The sequence below is a fragment of the Ciona robusta genome, chromosome 7, assembly GCF_009617815.1.
Source record: "Ciona robusta chromosome 7, ASM961781v2".
Classification (NCBI taxonomy): domain Eukaryota; kingdom Metazoa; phylum Chordata; class Ascidiacea; order Phlebobranchia; family Cionidae; genus Ciona; species Ciona robusta.
The window spans coordinates 4,681,036-4,706,672 of record NC_143241.1 but is presented as its reverse complement, the minus strand read 5'-3'; the positions used below and the strand labels follow the sequence as shown (position 1 = coordinate 4,706,672).

Sequence of the window (25,637 nt, the reverse complement as noted above, 5' to 3'; positions counted from 1 at the left end):
TAAAGTAATGTAAGATTTGCTGTAGGTTGTATGTGTTGCATAAGTATCTTACACGACTACGTATTCTATAATATAGCCATTTGCCTTCTTTTTTGACAGAAATAAAGTTTAATTATAAAATGTTTTTTGAATAACCCTTAAAGATTATGGTGCAGTTTTCTGTCATAAAGTTGCTGAACTTGTCAGCTCGTCAGCAAAATGTAAAGATTTTGGCGTCATTTTCTAGAACAAACAAACTTCGTTGGGTAAGCTAAAAATCAAACTTACATAGAGGGTATTTTATTTTTTTTTAAAGTTCAATATATATAGAAATTAACTAAGCTATTAGAGAACCAATCAGTTAGATCTGTTTCACAGTAATGCTCGTTTAACTATACGCTATCACTGCATTTGTAAAATGATTGGTGCCCACGAAAAAATCTATCTATAACTTACATCCAATAACATTACCCCATCCATTATATCAGTTCAAAGCAACGTCATCACTTTATTCAACAAAATCTACTAATCCAAATGATGAATTAAAAAGAATGCGAAATATTGGAATTGCAGCACATATTGATTCTGGTAAAACAACGGTGACAGAAAGGCTGCTGTATTATACTGGAAGAATATCTCAAATGCATGAGGTGGGTTAATCAAATGTAAAGTGCATAAATTTATTTTATCTTTAGGGGGTACATTTTTTTGTGTGAGGTTCTTTTGTGTGGTGCATTAATTAATTCATCATGTTTACCCAATACAACACAATCCCCCTTTAACATTCATTGTGCTACTGCTGAAACCTTTGTAAAACTTCTTGTAGTATAAAGATAAAATGCATGCCAAACTAATATAAAGTGATTTAGTTTTTCTATTTTTACCGCATACTTATTAGTTAGCTGGCAGTAGCAAATAGGTGTTGTAGCAGGTGTGGTATAACAAGCTGTAATAGTACATAATCTGATATTATAATTAATCTTAGTCGCTACTCGCTAGTTCACAACCCTGAAGTCCTCCTGTCAGCAGCACTGAGTATGTTTATTTATAAAATCATAACATTACCTTTATTTTATCAGGTTAAAGGTAAAGACAAAGTGGGAGCAACAATGGACTCCATGGACCTTGAAAGGGAGCGTGGGATAACTATTCAATCAGCCGCCACCCATGTAACTTGGAAGGATCATCTTATAAACATCATTGACACACCTGGTCACGTAGATTTCACTGTAGAAGTAGAAAGATCCTTAAGAGTTCTTGATGGAGTGGTGGGTGGTGTGTGTTGCTTGATATATTGTATTGGCTGGCTCGGCTGCATTAAATTATCAGCTGTAGTGTGTAAGATACAGTATATGGCTATCTACGATGTTACATATTTACCAGAGATTAGTAGATTACACATCTGGCATGTTGCAAATCCCTGGTTTTTGGTAAACAGTATACTGCACTGAGACACATGGACACAAGTTACAATATCCAGATGTGTTTTTAGTATCCTTTACACTGACCAATATGTACTTCAGTAATAACTATACCTTACTAACTCTATAACTTGTGTTTAAAGATTCTTGTCATATGTGCCAATGGTGGAGTTCAAAGTCAAACCTTAACCGTCAACCGTCAAATAAATCGTTACAAAGTTCCATGCATTGCTTTTATAAACAAGATTGATCGATTGGCTGCAAACCCACACAAATGTTTAACTCATATCAGGTTCGTAGCTAGTTATAAAAGACCAGATTAAATGTAGTGTAACCTTAAAGATGAAGGCCTCAAAGTTAACAGATGGCTGTGAAAAAACCTAAATTTTTAATTTTCCCGGATAAATCTAGCATTAGGGTTCCTTTAGAATTCCATACTGCACAAAGCATGGCTATACTATACAGTAATGGTATAATAAAACTTTGTAAATCATACTTTGGTTGGTAACCATAGATACTAACATAGGCTCTGTAAATTGAACGTGTATGATGTGGCCTATAATGTTATGTACAAAAACTGTAACTGTATCTCATGAGAAAATGTTAACTTTTTTTCACAGGTCAAAGTTACGTCATAATGCGGCATTTTTACAAATCCCGATTGGATTAGAAGGTGATTCAAGTGGTATTGTTGACATCATAAACAGAAAGGCTTTGTTCTTTGAAGGAGATAATGGCCAGACTGTTACAGAAAAACCAATTCCAGAAAATTTAATAGAAATAACAGAAACCAAGAGAACTGAGCTGATAGGTAAATGAAAAACATTTTTTATATTGATATCAATCATTTGAATAACCCTAAAATTTATCTGTAATAATAGTTTTGTTAAGTTGAGATATTCAATTATGGTATAATTAATACATAATGACTTACTGTATTATAAGTAACCACTGAGTTTGAATAAGTTTCATTTATTTTATTAAACCAAAAAAAAGTGTTGTTTAATTGTAATATTTAATTAAAGGTATTTGACTAAAGCTTTGATGCATCTTATATTTTTCCTCTTTGAATGTAATCAAGTAATCATTGTATTACAGAATGTGTGAGTAATGTAGATGAAGAATTGGCTGAAATGTTTATGATGGATGAGGTGCCTTCAGTTAAACAACTTAAAGTGAGTAATAAATTAAACTACTTGTTTTCCCATATCAAAACATTTAAGGTAATTGGCAAACCAGGGTTTTAGTGCCCCGGTTTTACTCCTAAAACTGCAATTGCCACATTATTCAATAACCATTGAGTGTAACTTAATTTTAACAATGCCACCCCAGGTTTTTGCAAAATAAACTGTGACACAGTCATATAGCATACAACAATATAATATTTTTTGTGATCCTTTTTTACTTCTGTAAAACCATCTCTACACCTCAGGATGCGATAAGAAGAGCTACCATCGCGCGTAAGTTCACCCCTGTATTAATGGGAACAGCATTAAGAAACAAAGGGGTTCAACCTTTACTTGATGCTGTGACGGAATTTCTACCAGACCCATCAGAAGTTGACAACTTTGCTTTCGATGGCAATTTATCAAGGTAAGTCATGTATTTGTGATGCTGATGCCATTGTGGGGTATGTGCTTTTCTGCAAGAAAATGGCTAAAGTGCCCAATTCTAGTGCAAATTCTGCAGATCTGATACACGATGCTGGTACCATTGCAGCATATGTGTCATTGGGCAAGATACTTAACAATTGGTCCAAGCTGGACCAATTCAGCCACCTTTATGGATTGCCAAAATTATTAGCAACCACAAAGTTATGTATGTGATAACTCGTAAGCAGGTACCAGCTGTATTAAACAGAACACCTGTGTTGTCTGACATTGCTTATCGCTTGATAGGTAAAATATTCCTGTCAACCCCCACTTAAATATATATTTAACAAACATATAAACCACAGTGAGGACAATCAACCTGTCAAAGTACAAATGAGCCCGGTGAGAACAAAGGAAAATGATCTTGTTGCTCTTGCGTTCAAACTTGAGGTGAGTGGATTGACTTCCATGTAAAATAGTATAGATATGTAAAAAGACATTTTGATTAAATTTTAATCGATTAAATTGTTCGATACAGCAAAGCAAGTTTGGTCAACTTACATACCTTCGCATGTACCAAGGTGCTCTTATGAAAGGTGATAATATATTTAATGTGAGGACTAAAAGAAAATCTAAAGCATCAAGAGTTGTGAGGTTACATTCCAACAAAATGGAGGTAAGAAGAATATGGTGACTGGTGTTGTCTATATTATTGATTTTGGGTAAAAATGTATTGTATTTTGTAACTTATATGGACGTATGTGCCCTTTGACAAGACATTTAATGGCATAACCTGATAATCAAATAAAAACTGAGACTTATGATTTGTCTGTCAGCAACAGCATATATATTGGTTCTTATCAATGGATTTTAATTTATATGGTTGTGCTTTTTTGCTTCTATGGCCAGGCACAACAGAGAGACTGGAAGGTGGTAGAAATGATAGCATTTTCCCGTCACCCCATTAAAGCATTGTTTTTTCTGCAGGATTTAGAAGAAGTTTATTCTGGTGACATTTGTGCTTTGTTTGGAATCGACTGCGCAAGTGGGGACACCTTTGTTTCGAAAGCAAAACACAATTATTCAATGGTGAGTTGTCTTAGTTTAGATTTGTGAAAATATATATTTATAAAAAAAATGTTTGATATACTCCTAAAATGTCCGATTCAAATTGTTTGCCAACTGCTTAGCACCATATAAAGTTTCCTGCAATGCATTCGATTTTAAAAAGTGTTGTTTAGATTTAAAAAACAAACAGCAAAATTTCTGAAATATATATATCCAATAAAATATCCGATAAAAAAATGGAGTTCCCACTGCTTAGCACACTATTAGATGCATGGAATGCATTACCATTTATTTACCCAAATTTATTGGCTCTATTTGTTGTTTACATTTGTTTATGGATAATGACAAGAGGATTGTCAGTGTCACTTCAGATGCTCCCCTAACATGTAATAATTTGTTGTAACCTCCACCTTTTATAACAGGAGCCAATGTACGTACCTGATCCTGTAGTTTCCATGTCTCTTAAACAAGAAGGACGAGATGACTCGGGTAAAATGAGCAAAGCATTGAATAGATTCAGTAAAGAAGATCCTACCTTCCAAGTTAAATGGGATGAAGAAGCAGAAGAGGTAAGAACATGGGAACTAGGAAGTACATAACTATTATTAATTATTACATCTGCACCTGTATAGATATTGGAAATAGATTTTTTTGAATTGTGTCCATCAGTATTATAATAATAGCTATATTCTTTCATTTTTAATGATATCAATCAAGTCTTTTAACTTCAGGAGTGTTATATACTCTTGTTAGATTAAAATATCAAAAAAGTGCCTGTGAACCAAAATGACATATACATACAGTATGATCGGCGTCCTGGGTTTTTACACTGGGGTAACATGGTAAAATGTAGTAACATTCGTAGTTGTTATACATGGAGCACCTGATTGACCAGTGTGTGGCGAATGCAATATACATCAGCTCTGGTTGTTTCTTGTTTGTATGAACACCTACAGGTATGGTGAAATCTGTTACAGGTTTTTTTTCTGGGGGTGACATATATGACATGACAAGCATCCTTGACCTTAGCGATACTCTTATTTACTGACTACTAGCCATAATGTGTGTTCTCATACCAAAGTAATAGATTGTAAAACTTTTCCCAGATGGTTGTGTCAGGCATGGGAGAATTACACTTGGAAATTTACGCTCAAAGAATGAACAATGAATACGGGTTGAATGTTTCGCTTGGAAAACCTAAAGTTGCATTTCGAGAAGCCATCACTTCAAAAGTTCTGTAAGTTTGTGTGTTTTGTAACTAAAGGATTTCGGGTTCAATGCTTTTTGGGGTAATATAGGAGAGCTTTCACTTGGTAAAGTTTAGTATAGCTTCACCAAATTAGATGCGAATTACTTTTAATAATTTAATTAAACATACGTATGTAGGAGTAGGATTGTAGGTTAGCACAGGAAGGCAAATCCAAGTTTTAAATATGCAAAATATTTTCTAAAAATCCTAATTTCTTTATTATGTTGGATGTTTAACTTTCATGTTTAGCTTTTTTGTTTATGCTTAGGTTTTTAAATGTGTAATTGTACAGCTGTATTATTGTAAAAATTCGGACCAAAGTAATTTTGTAGCAAACAATTTATTATCTCATCATAACTCAAGCAACAAAATCTCTTTTTTTAGATGATTATAATATACTTTATAAATAGGCAGCCATGGTGGTATTAGAGATTCATGTACATGTTACACACAAGCAGAACTATATAACAAGCTTATAAGCTTATACAAATATGTCAATGTCACATAGTTATTGTGCTATAATAAGCGCTGGAACTTTTACAACATCAACATCATTCACTCCACTTCCTTCCTCTTCTTTATCACCAACATCTAGGCTCTCTTCAATTTTCATCCCAGCAGTTGCAACAATTGGAGCTGGTTGCTCTTCTGCTTCTTCATTTCCCACCTCTTTTTCAATCTCTTCATTTCCTTCTTCTTCAATCTGTTCTTCTTCTGTTTCATTTTCTTCTTCTTCTTCAATCTCTTCTTCTCCTTCTTCTTCTACTTCATTCTCTACTTCGATCTCTTCTTCCTCTTTTTCTTCTTCTTCAATCTCCTCTTCCTCTTCTTCTTCAATCTCTTCCTCTTCTTCTTTATTCTCTTCCTCAGAAGCAGTAACTCCACCAGCGGGCTTAACGTTTTAATAATACACATTATTACAGCCCATCAAAAAAACTCATAAACATAATTTTTATAATTCCCATTAAGCATTTATATAATAATGATAAAAAAGTAGCTCAAACTATATTTAAAATCTCATTTGTAATTATTTATAAATGCAAAGGAGGTAGTAATAGTAAGGTATACAACCCTGTGAAATAATTTAAACACCGTTTACACCTTTTGTTTACACAAGCACACAACTTAATATGTTGTATAAATGAATCAGTATAATGTGTGAAATTGTTATAATGGTCATAAGCTTACTTCAGGGCTTCTACAATCCATGGTAAAATTGCTAACAACTCCACTCCCGTATTGAATGGTTCCACTTGTATTACATAAAACTGTAGGACCCTGTGTTTAAATGAATAGTTCAGAAATATAAAATACAACAAAGAATAGTAAATTGAAATGTATAGCATGAGTATTTTGCGCTCTTGAGCGTTATTTACCCTGATAAAAATGACCTGTATGGGGCATTAAAATAGAGATAAATGCTACAGGATCTGTTTTAGAAAATGGGTCTTACATTTCAATGTTCTGTTTTCATATAAGTTATCGGTAAGTGTGTGTGTGTGTGTGTGTGTGTGTGTGTGTGTGTGCAAAACACGATAGTTTCAACACTTACATTCACCACTGGTCTGCACGCGCATTTATCCCTCCAATTACATCCGTCAGTGGGCGCTAGAGATACGGTTATGTTAAATTCGTGACGTAGAGGAACGCAACCACGTGGCCCACATCTTCTGCAATACCTCTTCTGTTGTCAAAATTTAAATATTGTAAACAGATTAAACATGTTAAACACAGAACTTATATCAAAATTGTCAGGTGTCTTGGTCTACATTAAAAAACAAAATGCGAAGACAAATAAGTTACATTCATACAAATACATACTTCGTAACTAGTTTTTTTTTTATTTCTTACCGATGATTTCGTTATGCTCTTCAATGTATGGGGACTTCCCTGCTGGTAATTCCCCACAATCTTATCCAACATAAGGTTAAACTCCCGTGACGTAATTCCGAACCAGTTACATCCAGTATAGTATCGCTGGCTGCGTAAAGAAATGAATGAATGTCACTTGTTTATGCGTGTATAATGTAGATCTACTAGAAGCCCATATCGTTTTACCATACAACGCAAAACAAACATTGTATGACCTCACCGGTCACCCATATATAATAGAACGAGGCAAATTGTTTTAAACATATATGTTCTTGCCACCGGGTGTATTATAATTGTGTAAACGATCTGGCGATTGTTTTTTTTTAAAAAGGGTCTAACGTTTTTTCTGTCACACGCGGGACTTTATCGGGGTTCGACGAAAATATGTATTTTCCAAGGTCGCATACGCCCACAATGATAAATATGTTATGAATTATGACGTACCTTGGGTATCGGTTTCTCAACGCTTCACTTCCACGTCGCATTCCCTGAAACCTTCCTAAAGCAGCGGGGTTTATGTAGATAGGGCGGCTGTATATAGCATTTTGCATGCGATACGGTGCACCGCGGTGGAATCTACGTGGTATGGGTACCCTGTTCGGAAATAAAGTCAAGTTAGTTAAAAGTTAAGACATCATTTCGCCGTGTTGGCATATATATATATGTCCTGCATATCTATATGAACGCTGGACGGAAGCATTTGAGCTTGGCCGAGCTGTCATGGAAAGATCTCCCATTTATTAACATTCAAGCCCTATGGTCGCTTCTTGGCTATGCGGAAACACCTTAATAAGTGTTGGGGTAATTGGTCAGTTCTTGCCTAAATCTAAGATCAAATAGCGTGCCATGCTATAGGACCCTACCCATGTAGAATGGAATATTAAAAAAGATTTATATGCTTTACAACATAGCACTTTTACTAAAAAATCGACGATTTTCGTGACACTTTAAACCCGTTCGCAATAAATTTAATATTATTTTAATAAAATTTCCGAGGTTTGATGTATTAAAAACCCGGCCTTGAAAAGACTGTAGCAGCCTTGCTGTAGGAACCCCTTAACAGACACGCGTGTAATTGAAATGTAATACATAACGTATAATTGAAATTCGTAACATTTCAAATTCGATTCTCGTATTTTGCAAAACGAAACCGACGTCTCATCCGTTTTAAAAGTCACGGCAGATTTAAAACATCATCAAATGTCAGATTTTATTAAGGAAAGCTGTTTTGAAGTATCGGTTAAGCCAATTTTATTTGTCCTTCTACAAAGTGACATTGCATTAAATCTTTTAGAGCAAACGAAAAAGGCTGTTTATTTCTAATCATGCTTGCTTTTAACAATTAATATCGCCCTTTCAGAGTCCTGAGGATACGGACATACGGTTATATAATTATGTTAGTATTTTTTGTTTAATACTAATCCAGATGGTATAAAGAATAAAACATAACCCATCTTACTATATATGGTGTGTCAACTAATACAGCTATATTTATCACAGAATATCTTTTTCCTTGCGCTAATCTTTATGGTGCCATAATTAACCGCTGTCATTCATTATTCCCGGAAAATGAAAGATTAGTTTGCTTAGCAATAGACACCATTATAAATTACATATGGTGAAACATCATTAGTTGCAGTGTGTTATAATCGTTTTATTATTTTTTAACACGCATAGGCATAATCGTTTACGTTAAAAAGTCGTTTCTGTTGCACTTCCGGTATCGCATTGTGTTTACTATCTCTGGCCGTAATTAATGCATTTTTTTACCTGGTCAGGTTAACTTATCTATTTATTATAAGCGTAAAGTGGCGAAATTAGCAAATAGTTAACGTTTTCGGAATAAGCAAAACATGTTTTTGGGTTTTAACATTTTTAATGTATTTTATCCTTGAGTTAATTGCAACAAAAGTAGTCAAGTTATTTTTAGAAGTTGCGTCTGAATTCAATTACTTATATCTCACTCGGTTTATATTTGCCCAGTGCTGACCGCATTAAATTTTAATGCCGTGCAGCAAGCAGTGCCTTCGCGCAGTTAACTTGCTGGACAACTGTCATGACCCTGTTATTGCATTAAAATCGAAAATTGCTCTTAGACGTCGCTGTGGTCTAAAGCATTTTTTCTCATTTTATTGTAAAAACTCCCCCCATGTATAGATCGCGGCGCATTCTGATTCATTCCGCTTTGACCGTGTTTGTCTTGTCGCGAATGTCATTATTTATTTGGAACAATGAGCTTCTTCGTCATGTCACAATCACGTGAATAAAACAATTAGATGCGTTTTTAATTCTAAAATTCGTAATTAGAAATTTTTATTCTGATTAAACCTTTTTTTTAAATAAAAAATACATTTTTTTCCATCACGACGTACTAGAGATATGCAATAGACCGCGTCTCCACATAAAAAATTGATATCGTTTATTTGCATTTTCGTACAGTGCCATGCTATTATATATGGGTAAGTTCATGTCAAGCATCTGGGATTTATGCCAGATTTGGCTTTTCATCCAAACACCCAGACTGCTTTCATACAACCTAATGGAACTTGCGAATGGTCTGTAACTGTGACGAAATGCATTTACTAAAACGCCGTGTTATAATGGCGACTGTGGTTTCCCCGCCATGCGAGGATAAATAGGTGACATTCATTCAGAAAACTCATAAACGACCGTCGCAAGGTGCATGCTGAAACAGAACACGTATGTTGTAATGTGCGCCCGTCACTTTTTCACACCATATTTAGAGAGTCCTTCACTTTTGCACTACATATAGAATCACGCAAACTTACACGTAACTGGGGTAGAAACTTCTAGATTCCACATTTGATGACGTCATCAGCCATAGCGCCAACACCAAACTCGACCGGATAACGATTGACATTCTAATTTTATTTAAATACGGCGTTAAAATGTTTTAACCCCTAAACATTGAGAAGTATTTATATTTTTTGGGCGGTTCCGGGTAATATAGACAAACCAATTAATATAGTAAAAGTTATTAATAAAGACTTTGTTAAAAGCACTATAACTATACGGTGAGCATTTTAAAATGTAAAAAGTATACTAAAAATAAGCATGTTTTAAAAAAGTTCGGGAGTTTTTTAATTTTGTTTAATATTCGATAGCACTTATTATTAAACTAAGGATTCCGTCAAAAATTTAATAAGTTTGGTAAATTGGTAAAGGTTTCACCATTTCTTTATGTTTCTAACAGTCAATGTAAACGGTGCTAAAATATTAATACGCTTAAATATAACAAGACCTTATATTTCAGAACCACTCCAAAATCTGACAAACACCTAACTCGGCGCCAAATTGTTTATCAAATAACGGCAACTGAGTTTTAACATTTGACTGAAAATATCTATATAACAACACGAATACATGTTTTCGCAACAAATAGCAGAAAAAAATGTTTAAAAACAAAAAAAAAATAACTTCAATTTTTAACTGCCAGTAGCTATACTGTGTTTCGAAACGAAAACCTAAAAAGCTGACTTTAATTTCGAGCCCGCTTAAAGTGAAAAACGTTCAACGTGGGGGTTCGTGGGTAGGGCGTTCATTTTTCACTTTGCGGTACCTGATGGCTGTTAACTGTGGCCCCGTAAGTTTAAAACCGCTTGTTTTCTCGTAAGTTCAGGATAAAACTTAATACCATATTCGTTAATCTTAGTTTCTGTGGGATAAGATGGATACTGATGTTAGCACATAATAACCCATATTTCACAGTTCTGTTTTTAACAATTAACAACACTCGTTATAAGTCCTGGGGATACGCTAATTTGAATAAAAATAGTAAAATAAACGTAAATTAATTCCTGAATCCCAAATTAATCGTTCTTTGCCAAGGGGGTTTACCAAAAACACAACAGCTAAACCAGTATGGTTTACACACAACTTTATAGTTCACTGCAGTTTCGCTTCATAATCTTATATATACTGTGGAATAAGATGGATACCGTTAGGACATAATATTCCATATTCTAATAACCAGCTAACTAACCCACTAAACCAAATATTTTGCACTGAAAACTTAAGTTCACGTTTACAGTTTCGCTTGATTACCCTTAAAATTCGACCTGTTTATATTCCCTCCCCACAAAAATGTGAGCGGTTTGTGCAAAAGTCCCACGAAACCGTGTATTCAGCCCCGATACCTTATAAGGTGGTGATCGTATGTTCTGCGCTGTCAGCGCTATGTAACAATGTCTGTTATTTATAAACCAGGATATGGGTTGTACAGAATAAGTTTCTTACTTACGCATGTTATATACCAGGATGTAAGTTATATACAATGGGTTTCGTACATGTCAGCATAATTTCGAAGTTTTTACCTGTGATGACATAATTGATCACAGTGCTTGGTGTCTATTGAACTGCTGTGCCGTCCTGGTTAGCCTAAGTGTAGCCAACCTTTTTAGTCATGACCCAAGCATTATTCGTAAATTTGATAAGGTTATTTTGGCCTATGTTACGTTCTTTTGTTCTATAAAGTACTTGCCAATAATATGTTTTTTTTTGTGTTTTTGATTCCAAGCATGATTATGCATTCCTTGCGTTATGTTTGTTACTCGTGTGCTGCAGAATTTACCACAGTAGGTTATGCGCAGTTGAATTCGTGATAGATTCAGTAGGCTGTGTACATTATACGGCCCCGTTACAAACCATATTCTTCGGTAACATTTTAATGTAGTTGATATATCTTGACTGTCATAGACTGATATATATTGTAGTGTGTTATACGCGTCGGTCTGCTTTTACGAACGCCTGTGTCATTAAACTACGTACACCAACACCAGTACAATACTCACAAGTGGTATATATTATAACTTGTTGTATTTACACACCATATTAAAACACATAATAATACTTTGTTCTACTTGACGAAAAACACACAAATCCGAAACAAATCTTAAAATGGATGAAAGTTTCCTTCATCATCTTCCCATTTCTTCTTCATATATTCTCTTCCTGCGTGGTCCATGATCCTCACTCCTCCGAGTCCGTAACTCCCGCCTCTCGGAGGTGCAAGGGCTCTCACTGCATCTTCTACATCCGAGGATAAATAATTATCATCTGCTGATCTGCACTCCAGTTGTGACGTAATAGAACCACTTGTGAGGTCGATAACACCGTTACAAATCTGCGTCATCTAAAAAAATAAAAATAAACTGTCTGAAATTGTAAAACCTACCTAGCAGACAGAAATGTAACAGAACACCCGTGTTATGACGACTAACGAGAGTCTTTGCCCCGCCACGCGAGGATTAATAAGTTACATTCATTCATTCATTGGTCTCATTCATTTATTCATTCTAAACATCAAGCTAAAATGTTCCACAGTACAATCTCTCCTACAAAGGACATATCAAATAAATTCCAAATGTATAAAATTTCATTATCCAACGTGCCCGTTATAAAATACAGATATATATATAACCGTGATCTCACGACTCTAAATGGACCCTTGTTAATTGTTACAAGAAAAGAAAAAATAAGACACCCTTAGGAAATATGGGACATTATGTGCCAACGATACCCATGTTACCCCGACCTATACATAGCAATAATTCTTACCGGCGAATAATCGCCAGCACTGCATGTTCTACCATTCGACCTTCTGCATGACAACTCTAACGTTACCGAACATTCGCTGAGGTCATTTTTCTGCAAAAATTCATGAAATTTAGTTTAATATATATGCAAACAACCATAAATTTTTCAAGCCGCGGAGAAATTTATTGTTGCTAAAGTTTCGTTTGCGTGTTAGATAAAATTAATACTCCCTTAAAGTTATAAAATTATTTTGTTATTGTATTTCTATTACTCACCTGGCACACAGCGTCAATGACACGTGACTTGGTATAGAAGATCTGATTGGTCGGGAGCAACCTGTTGTACTCAGATACCAGAAGATCAGATAAAACTTTCGTCACAATTGCTGGGCATTCTAGAAATACGGGATTGTTTATCTAACGGTGCTACGATTCGAATACCACTTCGGGCATAACTAAAAATATATTTCGCTAACCGTTTGTACGCAAAATTTCGTACTTACACGCCAGACTCACCTATTTTTATCATTTAAAACATTAAAAATCGCTCTATCTGGTTAAAACGTTGTTACAACAGCAGGAGCACGTTTAAAATCGACTTACCCGTTTTTTCTTTAACGCCAAATTCCATCTGCTTATCTTTATAAACATTGTTAATTGAAGTTAGGTACTTCCCCTCAATCGTTACCATAACACAGCACAATAGGATAGCAAACGTTTTTGACATTTTTGCTGCTAAAATTTGTCTACAAAAGTAAATTTGAGGTATCGGTCTCATTGTCATTGTGTGTTTAAACATACTTAGAAAGTCTTATCTGCCAATTTTTCAAAAACTAAATCGTAAAAAGCAGCACCTTTACTTTATATCCAGCTTAACACACTAAATACACGCAGGTTTTGTCATGTATTGAACCCAAGAGACTTTATATTAATACTCGTGTTGGCTTATGCCGTATTTTACCCTATTTCATATTCTTTATACGTGGATGAGGTTCTGCGGGAAGGCACGCCTAGGGTATAGAGTTATAGACCTATCACCACTGCACCCCGATATGATATTAATGGGCAAATCATGTTCTTCGAACATTGAAACACAAACCCCGCTCTATATAAATACCTGCACCCACTAAAGATAAAATATTACACCGGAATAAACACCACTATTAGTTCTCGGTATTTCTAATCCCTAAAACATACATTTAATCCCGCCCAACCAAATCTCCCACCCTACGCCACCGCCCATAATATCGAATGTCTACCCACACACAGGTACTTGGCTTATATTGCCAACCCTTTGACAGTCTGCCACTGACATGTGGTGTATGTTGCTTGCTTATATACTGCTAGAATTTCTCTTCGTGCATATTTAATGTGAAACGACAAGCTTAGATTCGATTATTTTTCCACGCATCAACCCCTTGCCAACGAAACAGACTGTCAGTTTTTTTAGTGTTTCCGTGTAATTTTTTTAACCTTCCTATTTTTTAGTGTTCCGTGATCCAATTATTCGTGTGTGTTTCCACTGATTAATGTAGGGAAAACTTATTAAAAAAGTAGAATATTTTCAGTGTTAATCTATGGTTTGTAGTTTTAAAGTGTCCTGGTAACACCCTTTTCTGTGTACCCGTGGAATCGACTTAGTTAAAGATAGGGTGGGAGAAGACGGGACACCTTCAGCACATAAGGTCCAAATATTCTGATCGTGTTTTCAAGAAATAACAACGGTCTATAGGCGTGACGAGCATGCGATTTTATAAATCTTTGAATGTTCTTTGTTTAATCCTAATTGGACGAGAAAATAGAAGGAAAAGTGTTCTATCTTCCCCCACCCTACTATACGGTGAATTTTAAATAAAAGAATAATGCTTCAAAATGAACCAAAAATCCGCAAAAATGACAAAACGTTTTAGTAGTATCGTGGGATCGACTTATAGATACATTATTAACGAAGTTAATTTAGCTCCGTATTTATTTTACAATCGTAAGGTCACGTGTGAGAAATCTATCGTCTTCGACGTCTCTCGGGAAAATTGTCGGATTATGACGTCATAGTCAGCAATTATTCACGAATCTTGTTTAATTCTTTAATTATTCTCATACCCTATGATTTCATACTGCATTAGCGCCGAATTTTTAAACTCCATTTTTTTTTAAAGTTAATTAGTCAACATATTTTTGATTCACTTTTGACGTTGTTTTTTGCTGAGTGATCCATTTATAGAACGCATGTGACGTCATATGACGTAACAAGTTGTTTACACTAACAATATTTTGGCCACGTAATGTATTTCTGTGTGACAGCATAGTTCAATATTACGCGACTTCTTTATTGACATATGGTGACAGAAACTTATTTATTTTAAACCAAAATGACACGGAATAGTCGCTGTTATACGTCACTATTGCTTACGTGTTTTTGAAATAACGGGTTGTACAGCACAGCGTCTTATTTAATTGCTAAACTGTTAATGGTCTTGGGTGCTTAGTCATTTAGTTCTTCACTAGAGACTATTAGAATGGTATTGTCAGCAATAAATCAATTACACAACGCCTACTGGATATATCACCAGTAGCGGCAGTAGGATATGTTCAAAGTGAATGACACTGCCAGCACTAAGGCACGACAAGGGACTTTAAACTTGAGTTGGCTCATTAGATTACACGCATGTATAGTATTACGTGATGACCTATAAATGCTAAACTTTGCAAAGACCTAATAAAGTCATCTCGTTTAGCTTTTTATAAAGTTCACGATATCAATATTTGTGCATATTTTATTAGCATTGTGTTCACTAATTCTCTAGTGACAATATGTTTCGTTAAAAGCTGTCAGACTGTCACTGTACCATATCCACACGGTTTCTATTTGCTGTATAAACGCTCTAACTCGCCACATAGCCCAGCGCTGCAATCGTTTTGTTTGGATATATGCAGCAAAAACTTAGTTCACCTAACCGTTAATTTTAATTGTTAGTAGTCAGCACTTTTGTCAACCACTAAAATCGTGGTAATTATTTTCTGAGTGTTGGGTAATGGGCCAACTCTCTCCTAAACCCCAGATTCCCTGGCAAACCCCGTCAAAGCACCTTACCATTGCAGAATAGAATGTTTATTATCTTGCCCTAATGTTCGTATATGTTACTTTACACGGATTTGTGCAAATACGTTATACGAATTCCGACGCAACTTTTATTGTGACACATTTTTGTTTTAATTCCCATGCTAGTGTGTTTTAATACTTAATTTATGATTTTCATTAAAATAATTGGCTTTATATTAAATTCCCAGATTCGACTACACACATAAACGACAATCTGGTGGAGCTGGACAGTTCGGTCGTCTTGTCGGTTACATTGAGGTAATTGCCTTTATTCTGTAGTATCGCCCATCGGCGCAGTGGTGAGCGTCCCTGCCTCTAGCATTACTGGTTCGAAACTTGACGCTTCTACCACTGTGTGTGCATGTGACAAGACGATGAACAACAATTTATCTAACTCAGTTATCACTAATAGTTTTTTTTTAATTGTAAACCATACAGAAAACAACCTATGTGATAAATAAGCGGACACGAAGTGTTATGAAACAATAAAGTTACATTCATTTAATAAACTAAATATCAGTATTTCTATGCAGCCGTTACCCGAAGAAAGAAATACTGAGCTTGAATTCTTGGACAAAACTGTTGGAACCAATGTCCCGAGGAATTATATGTCTGCTATAAAGAAGGTAGGTTTGTAAGGGGCTTTTACGCTCGCTGTCGAAATCGAATCGAAGTCGTTTTATACATTTTTGGACCTCATGTCCACTGTTGAGTAATAACATAGGTCTCTTCCTATACAACAAACACACATGACGTGCCCTTTACCAAAAATCCACATCACTTTTTCACTATGCATGTTTTTCGTACCAGGGATTCTTGGAAGATTCGTGTGAAAAGGGGCCGTTAGTTGGCGCTCGTGTGATGGGTGTGAGGTTCGTGGTAGAGGACGGAGCTCATCATATGGTGGATTCTTCTGACATTGCTTTTCGTTTGGCCGCACAAGGTGCTGCTGAGCAAGGTGAGCATTTAATATACCAGGTGTGTCTGGGGTATAAAATTACGCCCATGTTAAAACTCAATGCGATAATAGTCATGCAAAGATAAAGTTACAACGGTAGTTATAAGCAAATATGTAAAACTTTATAACTCGAATCTCTAGAGACAATTTTATCACTACATAGCGGTTAAGACGTAAGTGCTTATTCCAGACCAAAGTACTGTAATAAATTGTTTTAAACTAATACAACATAACACCACCCCTTTATAACCCACATATTACGTTCCAGCTTATGCCAGATCAAACAAGATTATACAGGAACCGATTATGTCGGTCGAAGTTAGCGCCCCCGTTGAATTTCAAAGCGCTGTGCTCTCTAGCATCACCAAACGAAAAGGAACGATCAGCGACCAGGATGTAGATACTGATTACGTCACAATCAACTGTGACGTACCGCTGAACGACATGTTTGGATATGCGTCAGAGTTGAGATCGGTAACCGAGGTGAGTGTTAACTACCTGAGCTAGGATTCGAACCTACGACCCCTATTTTTGGTCTATGTTAATGAGTGCATGAAGCCTTATGTCTCAATGATACAAAATATCTCCTACATGCATCTATTTATTTTTATCACGACAACGGCGACCATATTAATTAAAACGATAATAATACGGACGGTACCAGCAAAATGGCGGTCGTTAAAACGCGATTTGGATAAAAATAATATTCGCAGTGTGTATTCTTATAGCTCATGCCCACTGTCCAGCCGTGGTCCTGTTATAATAAATATTATTTCTATTTAACTGAGTAGGCTAAATCATCTCAGTAAGGCTCGATCAGAATCTGTTATTGTAAAAAATGCCATTTTGTCGTGAATCTTTAGCTGGGCATCTAAGAAATACAAGTTAGAATGGCAATAGGTTAAAAAACGCTTATATTTAGATTAGAGTGAGGTAGAGTACAGATTATACGAAAGCACTTAATCATTGACCACATGAGGCAGTCTACGATCGAAACTTCGTTAATGTAAACCTATTGACTCCTGAACTTCTTCGTTACGAAGCAATTTAAAGTAACAATAGTAGGTTGGCTGCAAATAGTGCGGAGGGATAAATAATTCTGTAAATAATCTTTGTTTACTACAAAATGGAACGATTTTATACAAAACCTATGCACTCATGATGATGCTCATTTTGCTTTATTACTCGTCCAGGGCAAGGGTGAATACGCCATGGAGTTTTGTCGTTACCAGCCATGCAGGGAAGACGTACAAGATGATCTTATTAGAAAAGCTCAAGAAGCCACCGCTGCTCCTCCTAAGAAAAAAGCTGGTGGTCGAAAACGCTGATTATGTGTTAACTTATTTAGGCAATTACCCGATCTATACGTGATGTTGTTTTATCTGGTAAAATTCAACTATTGTCAGTTTCTTCATTCTGTAAGTTTAAGTGTACAAGAAATCTTTGGGAATTGTTTATTTGTGATGTTAAAATCGCAAAACAAACAATAGCCAAAAGGCCTTGTTAGGACTTATAATACACCTGACTGCAACAACATTATATATTCAACCCGTGTCTCTCAGGCGTGAGAGAATAATTCAGATGCACTGACTAAGTTCACGTTTAAAGTTTGTTTCCCAATCTCTCTTAAAAGTTTCCTAAATACAATCAGTAATACTTTAAATTGTGTCTTCTGCTGTGAAATGTTTTTTTTTGTTAGCGTGTCACCCATGTTATAACTTGATAGTGAGCATGAGGTGTATGAGTTTACCGTGTGTGTCCAGTGTATAAGAAAACCTGTTATAATTGAGTAAGCATGCGGCATATAAGAGAGCACTGTGTAAAACGTTGTCTGTCTAGAATCCCTGGAGACAATTTATCACTGTGGCGGTTAAGAACTAACGCTTACTTAGCTGGTGTACATACCCATTTTATGTTGTGGGTGTTTAGCCAAGAATTCACTACAGTATCGCAATGTTACACTAGGGAGTTGCTGCATGTATTTGTGTAACTAGATAACCGTTGGTTGTAGACGATAGGTCGCAATAGCTTCGCGTATAATTTCGTTAGTTTATACTAATACTAATATCAGAATTATAGTAGGTTTTGACAATATGGGTGTGTTATAGAGCAGAACAGACTTTTTTCAAGAATAAACGCCGCGTAGCTTACTAAGCCTTACATAATATATGGCGCAGCATTGTTTGATCTTACAATACTGGCGTAAAAATTAACAAGGTATTCTTTGCAATTTGTTTGTTTCGCTGATCATTAAAAATGTCAGAATTTAAACAAGCCGCGTAGGTGTACCCACACAAAATAATCAGAACGTTGTAAAACGATGTTTACTGATCTAATAAACCAATGTAATAGCTGACTAAGCAAGCCTGGGCTTGCTGGTCTCATGCATGTATTTCCAAACTGTGCAAGTAAATCGTGGTCGTAAAGTGCAGCCATGTTCTAATTCTGTATGTAGGCAAGGCTTTGTCAGTGAAAGAAGTTATTTTTAAAATATTGTGGGCCTGCCTCTTGGTGCAGATTATTTTATTTCAGAGATTTTTTTGTAATGTGGTCATTTCGTACCAGTTCTAGTTTTGGTAACCAATGATTGCCGATTACTTTACGCAGGCACCGCACAAATTTACTTCTACATCGTAAAGTTTAGCATCAAAACGTATAGTAGAGGATGGGGGAGGACGGGACACCTTTAGTACATAGAATCCTAATGGTGTTTTAAACAATTAACAACGGCCTATGGGAGGATGTAGTTTTATAAATGTTTGAATGTTCTTTGTCAATACCAAATGGGACGAGAAAATAGTGTATCTTATGTATATACCAGAGCCGTATGTGTTGGACTCTCAAGGTTGGACAGATTCTGTTAAACAATAAACCTGTCTGGTATATATAGGGTGACAGAAAAGCGACAGTATAAATAGAAAATGTATTAATATAGCGGTTTTCTGATACGTTATGTAAATGTTCACATCGGTATACTTTATGTGAAACGCTGTTGCGGTTTATTTCATTATAAACCTTTCATGTTTCGACCGAGAGCGTGATTTAACGACCGCCGAGTTGCTGTTAAAATAAGATGAAACATGTTTTTATTTTGTTTTATCGTCGAATTTGGTGGTAAACAAAGAATATTACAGAGTTATATATTGGGTAAATAAAATATTGGATATGCTAATGGTATCCCCATTACTCTACAACATTATCTGTCGTCCTTGGTAATTGTGATCTTACAGACTAATAACGTAATAAATATATGTCATCTATAGTAGAGTGGAAAAAGACGGGACACCTTATACTTTAGCAAAAACCATCTAAATATCATGATCTTGTTTTAAACAAATAATAACAATCTAACGGAATCGTGAAGATACGATTTTATAATTCTTTGAATGTTTACTACCAAAATGAGACGGGAAAATAGAATAAAAAAGTATCCCATCTCCCCCACCTTACTATATATACATGTTTCAACAATACCCTTGAAAAGTTTTTTTTATTTTTTTTTACAGGATTAGCTGAAACATTTTATAACCCATTGGGAATAGAATCAGAATGCCGACTTCAAACAGCGGCTCGAATAATGTGTTTGAGGAGATTGCTCTTGACGTGGACCACTCCAACGATAATGTGAGTAACTTTATACACATATAGAGCAATTGGCTAACTTTGGCCTAAAAGGCCTTGAAATATAGAGTAGAGTGGGTGACAGAAAAGTGATAGTATAGTAGGGTGGGGGAAGATGGGACATCTTTTCATTCTATTTTCTCGTCACATTTAGTAGTAAACAAAACACATTCATAACTCCCATAGACCGTTGTTAATTGTTTAAAACACGATCAGGATATTTGGATGTTATGTGCTAAAGGTGTTTTATCTTCCCCTACCCTACTATATTCCTATGACTTGTGTCATCGCTACTAGCGTTTACACGGGGATCTATTTCAAACACCGCGTGCCCACTTTTAGGTATTGAATTGGCTGTGATTTGTTTGCGCTATGAAGCCACAAGTAACTAATTACTATAAATACGCGCCTCCCAAACAAAGTCGCACGTTTTTACGATGAGTGTCAAACAGTCAACATACGATACCAGGAGTTTCATGTGTGTTTAGCCGGTTTGTTTAACGACCTATATGCTTCAGTTATGCTATTAGCGGTTATTTATCCTAGTAAACTTATAGAATAGGCCGACGAAATAGGTGGGGATTTTTAACTGATTGAAGTAATTAGAACTTTGCACTTTAAAGGCTTCAGGAGTTACCGCAACCGCTACGAATATACCCCGTGTAGCAAAAATGCTTAAAATAAGCAGACCTGCAGATGATGCGATAGACTGGAGTATACTACGTTTTTAAGATTTTCGCACGTTGTTTCCAACCTTTTTTTTAAACACAGTGAGTGGTAGTTTAACGATGTAACCCATCTTTATTACACATGAATAAAATTCAGACACAGCATTTTTTAAATATTACAGAATGATTATTAAGCCGAATCCCTACCATCTCACCCCGTAGTACCATCTCACCCCGTAGTACTTTTAAGTGTAAAGTTACAAATTTAAATACGTTCCCAAAATTAAACTAAAAATTATTATTTTCTAAGGATGTAACCACACGACAAACTTCAGTAAATGATCCACAAAAAGGATCGATCACTATGGTGAAAGTAACTGGAATCCTAATGATTTGCGCCATCATTGTTCTTGTGATTATTCTTCCCGTATATTTTGAAGTAATTGGTAAGATTTGTATTCGATACCGATAGTATATGTGTACTTGAGCAAGACATTCATGACGTGCCACGATGCAGGACTTCACGGGATTTAGTAGCAGTAGGAGTTTTAGGGACTATGAAGCACATTATTGACTAGGGATTCTTAATCGTAAACTTTAAATTGCCGGTTTTGGATATGAGTCAATTTGCCATATAGAAACTTATATAGGAACGTACTCCGTATACGTATAGGTATATTTACATTTCCTTTTTTTACAAGGTAAACAGTCTCGCAGAAATTTTTATTTGACTCTTGCATTCATAGTTCCAAACCAAAACAAAGGCAATGCTGTTGTCATTACAACAACAACTCCTGTAAAACCCGAACCCACCGAAACGACGCCACACACAGGCGATGACGAGAAAAACCGTTTCGATTGCTTTCCTGAGGGTGGTGCAACCATAGAAACTTGCCAGCAACGAGGGTAAGTGGCGTGGGGCAAGTGTGTATATATTTGAAATGTTGCTTATTGGTAGTAATAGACTTTTAAGACCAGAGCTTCCTATACGTTAATCCAAACAATAAATTGTTTGATTTTATTGCAATCTGGGTTATAAGTTTATCGACTATTAGGAGGAAGTTTTAGGAACTGCATGGCTTTGGCTCAATTAAGGTCCTGGTGGGTAAAAAAATATAACACCAAGTAGTGGTAAGTACACCGGGGGTATTTAGCACAGCTCACAGTAGTGCACTATTCTCTTTAATGAAGGATACCAGGCACGACGTTCGCATCTGCGTACTATTTTTGTATCCTTTGGCAAGATTCTTCCATTCGGAGAGTGAACGTCCCCAATTAATTACTAACCATAAATTATGTAGCAAAAAAGGCGGCAATTTAAAAAATAGCGGACTGTTTAATGACGTCATCATTCGCAGACAACGCTTATGTAGGCCGAGGTCTAAACTCTATACTAACTTTGATGTAGGTTGTCAGTTTATTTTTACTATTGGTTGTCAGTTTTGCAAAAAATAGTAAGTTGATTACTTATGTATTTTATTTTAATAGGCGCTGCATTTATATTACAGTAGCTACAACAAGTAAGTAGGTAATTTTACTTTTTTTGTACGGTTTGGCAGTTATAAAGGATTTGCGCAATAGTTTTTAGTTATAACGTACATTGCTTATACTCGCAGATGCATATGGCTACCCCCGACTGTGGACACTGCTGCTCCTTCTTGCTTTTACTCCGGAAAAGATGGTTATTCCATCATAGAAGTGCTTGAGGTTACGAGTACAGGATTGTCGCAAAGAATCGGGAAATCGAAAACGGCAGCTTCACCTTATGGGGAGGAATTCGATGAATTGTTGGTTACTTATACCAGAGTTTCAAACAATAAACTACGTATTACGGTAAGTTGATTTATACACATATATGAATATGATTTTGGATGATTTAGACGGGTGTGGTATTTAAATTAAGATCTCTTTTTATTTTTGCAAAGCGGCAAAACAATATTTGTTATAGCATGGCCCATGGCGGCCATGGGTGTTCTGTTCATACACTTTGTGCACGCTTAGAAGTTACCACATATGAAACTTGTCAGCCGATTTATTTTTTTGGTTCTTCTTTTTGTATCACCAACTATTTGGACAACAGACCAAGTGATCACTGGAAGCAGTTTGCCTTTTCAGGTTTCTGCAATGGCAGAAGTTTGGTAAAACTTTGCAAAACACACTAACTTCATATATAATCTTTTAGATTGCACCAACTTCTGTAAAGAGATTTGAAATCCCATGGACCCACGAAAGTGCTTCAAACACTCCAGTGCAAGATACTTTATATGATGTACAATTTACTTCAACAAATGGCTTGTTTGGGATACAAGTTACAAGAAAAAGCACAAATGCAATTTTGTAAGTTAAACCTGAACCTGTGTAGCTAGGGTTAGCTTTTGAACAAGCTAAATGCACGGTAGAATTGATCAGTATTTTTGAGGCTAAAAATTTTAGTTTTTTTTGTTTGTGTCTTTCAGATTGCATTCTTTATACTTGCGATATTTTCCTGAACATATATTTCATATGTGGCTTAACAAGTGCAAGTAAATCCCGGTTGATTGTCATTTGTTTAGCTTACTATAAGTCTTTCTATATGTTTAATATTAATATCTATCACAGATTTGACACCACTGTTGGTCGTATGATGTTTTCTGACCAATTTCTTCAAATTTCCACAAAACTTGCATCTGAGTATGTGTATGGCTTCGGAGAGCATATGCATGAATCGTTCAAGCATGACATGTCATGGAAAACTTACGGAATGTTTTCGAGAGACCAGGGTGTTGGGGTATAATGTCATAATACCTTCTGTTGGATTTAGTTACACCACAATAGATTAAATGTTTAAATTTAATCAATAGGCACTGTAGTATATTAAAATATTTAATTTATTATCTAAAATGTTACCTTTGTCCAATTAATAATTAACCAACCATAACTAACCCCCTTGGTTGGGAGTTGGGACTGAATCCCATAGGCATAGCACATGAGTGCCATGCTGTATAGGACCTCACCTCACCCATATAGAATAGACCTGGCCTTAACTTCATAGAATATGTGATTGTTGGCGCCAAACCTGTGGTAGCACAATGGGCACCAGACAGGCCAACATGTAATTTTGTACACTAGCGTTATCTAATAAACATTACAGTTTGGCGGCTACGCATGTAACTTTACATATCTTTCACACAGCCGAATGCAAACTTATATGGAGTCCATCCATTCCATATGTGTATGGAGGGAGACGGGAATGCTCATGGAATATTATTTCTTAACAGCAATGCACAAGGCAAGTGTAGCTTAATGTTTACTGCTTTACTGGCAGATTTATTTATGACAATGTAGGATACTGTATGTACAAGTTTTTTTTTGGTTTTAATCAAATGCGAAAACTGCTATAGGTTTCTTTGGTATAAAAACGTATTTTTTATATGCCACACTGCACGACTTCATCCTGGTTTAAATAATAAATATCATAAGAAGGAATGGAATTTATTTTGTCATTCCACGGCACGATAGACTTATAACATAGTTGTCTTGTTTGTTGTTTCATACATCTCAGGGTCACTTAAGGGTTTGATATTTTTATATTTAAATACTTCTTTTACCAGATGTGACCATGCAGCCTACACCTGCACTAACATACAGATCTGTTGGTGGTATCATGGACTTTTATATCTTTGTTGGTCCTGAACCTGAGTCTGTTGTCTCCCAGTACACTGAAACTATTGGCAGGCCATACATGCCACCTATGTGGGCGCTAGGATTCCAGCTGTGTAGATATGGGTATGGGAGCTTGGATAAATTGAAAAAGGTGGTGGACAGAATGCTGGATTCGGAGATACCTTATGTAAGTTGACTTTAAATAAAACAAAAAACTGTGCTATCCAGTATGAATGGCTTATTTGCACAATATGTGATATGAAAAAAATCTGTTTTAGCTGTATTGTTGAAAAAACAATGAGTTATACATGTGGTTTTGTAAGCGGACACAAGCTGTGTGAAACAAGCACCAGGGCTATATGACTGTCGTTTCCGTGCCAAGCAAGGATAATAAATTACATTCATTCAAACTACTCATTAAATAGAAAAATGGCGAATTTTAATACTTAATCGGTAAACTAAGAAAATATACCTCATTTTTAATGAATGAATCAATTACAATATTCAATTAAGTGGTCTCTATATTTTACAGGATGTTCAATACACTGACATTGACTACATGGATAGACAACTAGATTTTACAATCAATGCAACAACATATGCTGGGTTGGAAGATTTTGCAAGAGATTTAAAATCTACACATAAAATGAAGTGAATTATATTTTATTTGTTTTGGTTCAATAAATAGACAATTGCTTGTACAAAATGTAGCATTGCTGTTGTAATTTATACTAGGATTAGCGACCTGTCAAAAACATATATATTTTGGAATTTTGTTTTCAAAATAAGTTAACATGAATATAAAAATATATATATATTAACTTGGACTTCATAGCGGTTCCAGAGGGATTGCAATGTACAGCAACTTCTTTCATTGGTGTGGTTTTTGCATTGTTCCCATAGCATGCTTTG

The 25,637-nt window shown here is 35.6% G+C and overlaps 4 protein-coding genes across 5 annotated transcripts in view; 2 read left to right on the top strand and 2 right to left on the bottom strand.

Moving 5' to 3' along the window:
- The first annotated feature begins 79 nt into the window (after positions 1 to 79).
- Positions 80 to 18,457, top strand: LOC149734010 (elongation factor G, mitochondrial-like). The gene is made up of 17 exons (XM_089880403.1): positions 80 to 245; positions 468 to 629; positions 1,059 to 1,247; positions 1,544 to 1,692; positions 2,021 to 2,211; positions 2,499 to 2,575; positions 2,833 to 2,993; positions 3,358 to 3,442; positions 3,531 to 3,668; positions 3,980 to 4,081; positions 4,483 to 4,629; positions 5,167 to 5,297; positions 16,025 to 16,094; positions 16,370 to 16,462; positions 16,647 to 16,794; positions 17,063 to 17,277; positions 17,988 to 18,457. The coding sequence occupies exons 1-17, from the start codon at positions 147 to 149 to the stop codon at positions 18,120 to 18,122; spliced, it is 2,292 nt and encodes a 763-aa protein (XP_089736529.1). The 5' UTR covers positions 80 to 146; the 3' UTR covers positions 18,123 to 18,457.
- Positions 5,631 to 10,906, bottom strand: LOC149734012 (uncharacterized). 2 transcript variants are annotated; one of them, XM_089880427.1, is made up of 7 exons: positions 10,762 to 10,906; positions 9,971 to 10,063; positions 7,626 to 7,775; positions 7,161 to 7,290; positions 6,862 to 6,993; positions 6,498 to 6,587; positions 5,631 to 6,201 (listed from the first exon to the last, which is right to left on the bottom strand). In XM_089880427.1, the coding sequence occupies exons 2-7, from the start codon at positions 10,060 to 10,062 to the stop codon at positions 5,818 to 5,820; spliced, it is 978 nt and encodes a 325-aa protein (XP_089736553.1). In that variant the 5' UTR covers position 10,063; positions 10,762 to 10,906; the 3' UTR covers positions 5,631 to 5,817. The 2 variants fall into 2 exon arrangements, with proteins under 2 accessions (XP_089736553.1, XP_089736554.1); XM_089880428.1 differs by lacking the exon at positions 10,762 to 10,906 and adding an exon at positions 10,444 to 10,572.
- Positions 12,001 to 13,550, bottom strand: LOC149734011 (uncharacterized). The gene is made up of 4 exons (XM_089880434.1): positions 13,340 to 13,550; positions 13,013 to 13,131; positions 12,759 to 12,848; positions 12,001 to 12,333 (listed from the first exon to the last, which is right to left on the bottom strand). The coding sequence occupies exons 1-4, from the start codon at positions 13,533 to 13,535 to the stop codon at positions 12,094 to 12,096; spliced, it is 645 nt and encodes a 214-aa protein (XP_089736560.1). The 5' UTR covers positions 13,536 to 13,550; the 3' UTR covers positions 12,001 to 12,093.
- Positions 18,458 to 20,280: 1,823 nt separating the features above from the next.
- Positions 20,281 to 25,637, top strand: part of LOC149734009 (sucrase-isomaltase, intestinal-like) — a 29,053-nt gene continuing 23,696 nt past the window's right edge. Inside the window, exons 1-9 of the mRNA XM_089880395.1 lie at positions 20,281 to 20,418; positions 21,394 to 21,529; positions 21,830 to 21,989; positions 22,700 to 22,916; positions 23,266 to 23,420; positions 23,682 to 23,850; positions 24,255 to 24,351; positions 24,674 to 24,912; positions 25,258 to 25,376. Of these exons, the coding sequence (XP_089736521.1) occupies positions 20,344 to 20,418; positions 21,394 to 21,529; positions 21,830 to 21,989; positions 22,700 to 22,916; positions 23,266 to 23,420; positions 23,682 to 23,850; positions 24,255 to 24,351; positions 24,674 to 24,912; positions 25,258 to 25,376 (1,367 nt within the window). The 5' untranslated portion in view covers positions 20,281 to 20,343. The remainder of the gene's footprint in view (positions 20,419 to 21,393; positions 21,530 to 21,829; positions 21,990 to 22,699; positions 22,917 to 23,265; positions 23,421 to 23,681; positions 23,851 to 24,254; positions 24,352 to 24,673; positions 24,913 to 25,257; positions 25,377 to 25,637) is intronic.

Coding starts and splice junctions, on each gene's coding strand:
- LOC149734010 (XM_089880403.1), top strand. CDS start 147: ATGGTGCAGTTTTCTGTCATAAAGTTGCTGAACTTGTCAGCTCGTCAG. Junction 630..1,058: donor GAATATCTCAAATGCATGAG/GTGGGTTAATCA, acceptor TTATTTTATCAG/GTTAAAGGTAAAGACAAAGT. Junction 1,693..2,020: donor AAATGTTTAACTCATATCAG/GTTCGTAGCTAG, acceptor TTTTTTTCACAG/GTCAAAGTTACGTCATAATG.
- LOC149734012 (XM_089880427.1), bottom strand. CDS start 10,062: ATGTCAATCGTTATCCGGTCGAGTTTGGTGTTGGCGCTATGGCTGATG. Junction 6,588..6,861: donor CGTGCAGACCAGTGGTGAAT/GTAAGTGTTGAA, acceptor ATTTAAACACAG/GGTCCTACAGTTTTATGTAA. Junction 6,202..6,497: donor TGGATTGTAGAAGCCCTGAA/GTAAGCTTATGA, acceptor TAAAACGTTAAG/CCCGCTGGTGGAGTTACTGC.
- LOC149734011 (XM_089880434.1), bottom strand. CDS start 13,535: ATGTTTAAACACACAATGACAATGAGACCGATACCTCAAATTTACTTT. Junction 13,132..13,339: donor TGGCGTTAAAGAAAAAACGG/GTAAGTCGATTT, acceptor CCGTATTTCTAG/AATGCCCAGCAATTGTGACG. Junction 12,334..12,758: donor GTGCTGGCGATTATTCGCCG/GTAAGAATTATT, acceptor TTATTTTTTTAG/ATGACGCAGATTTGTAACGG.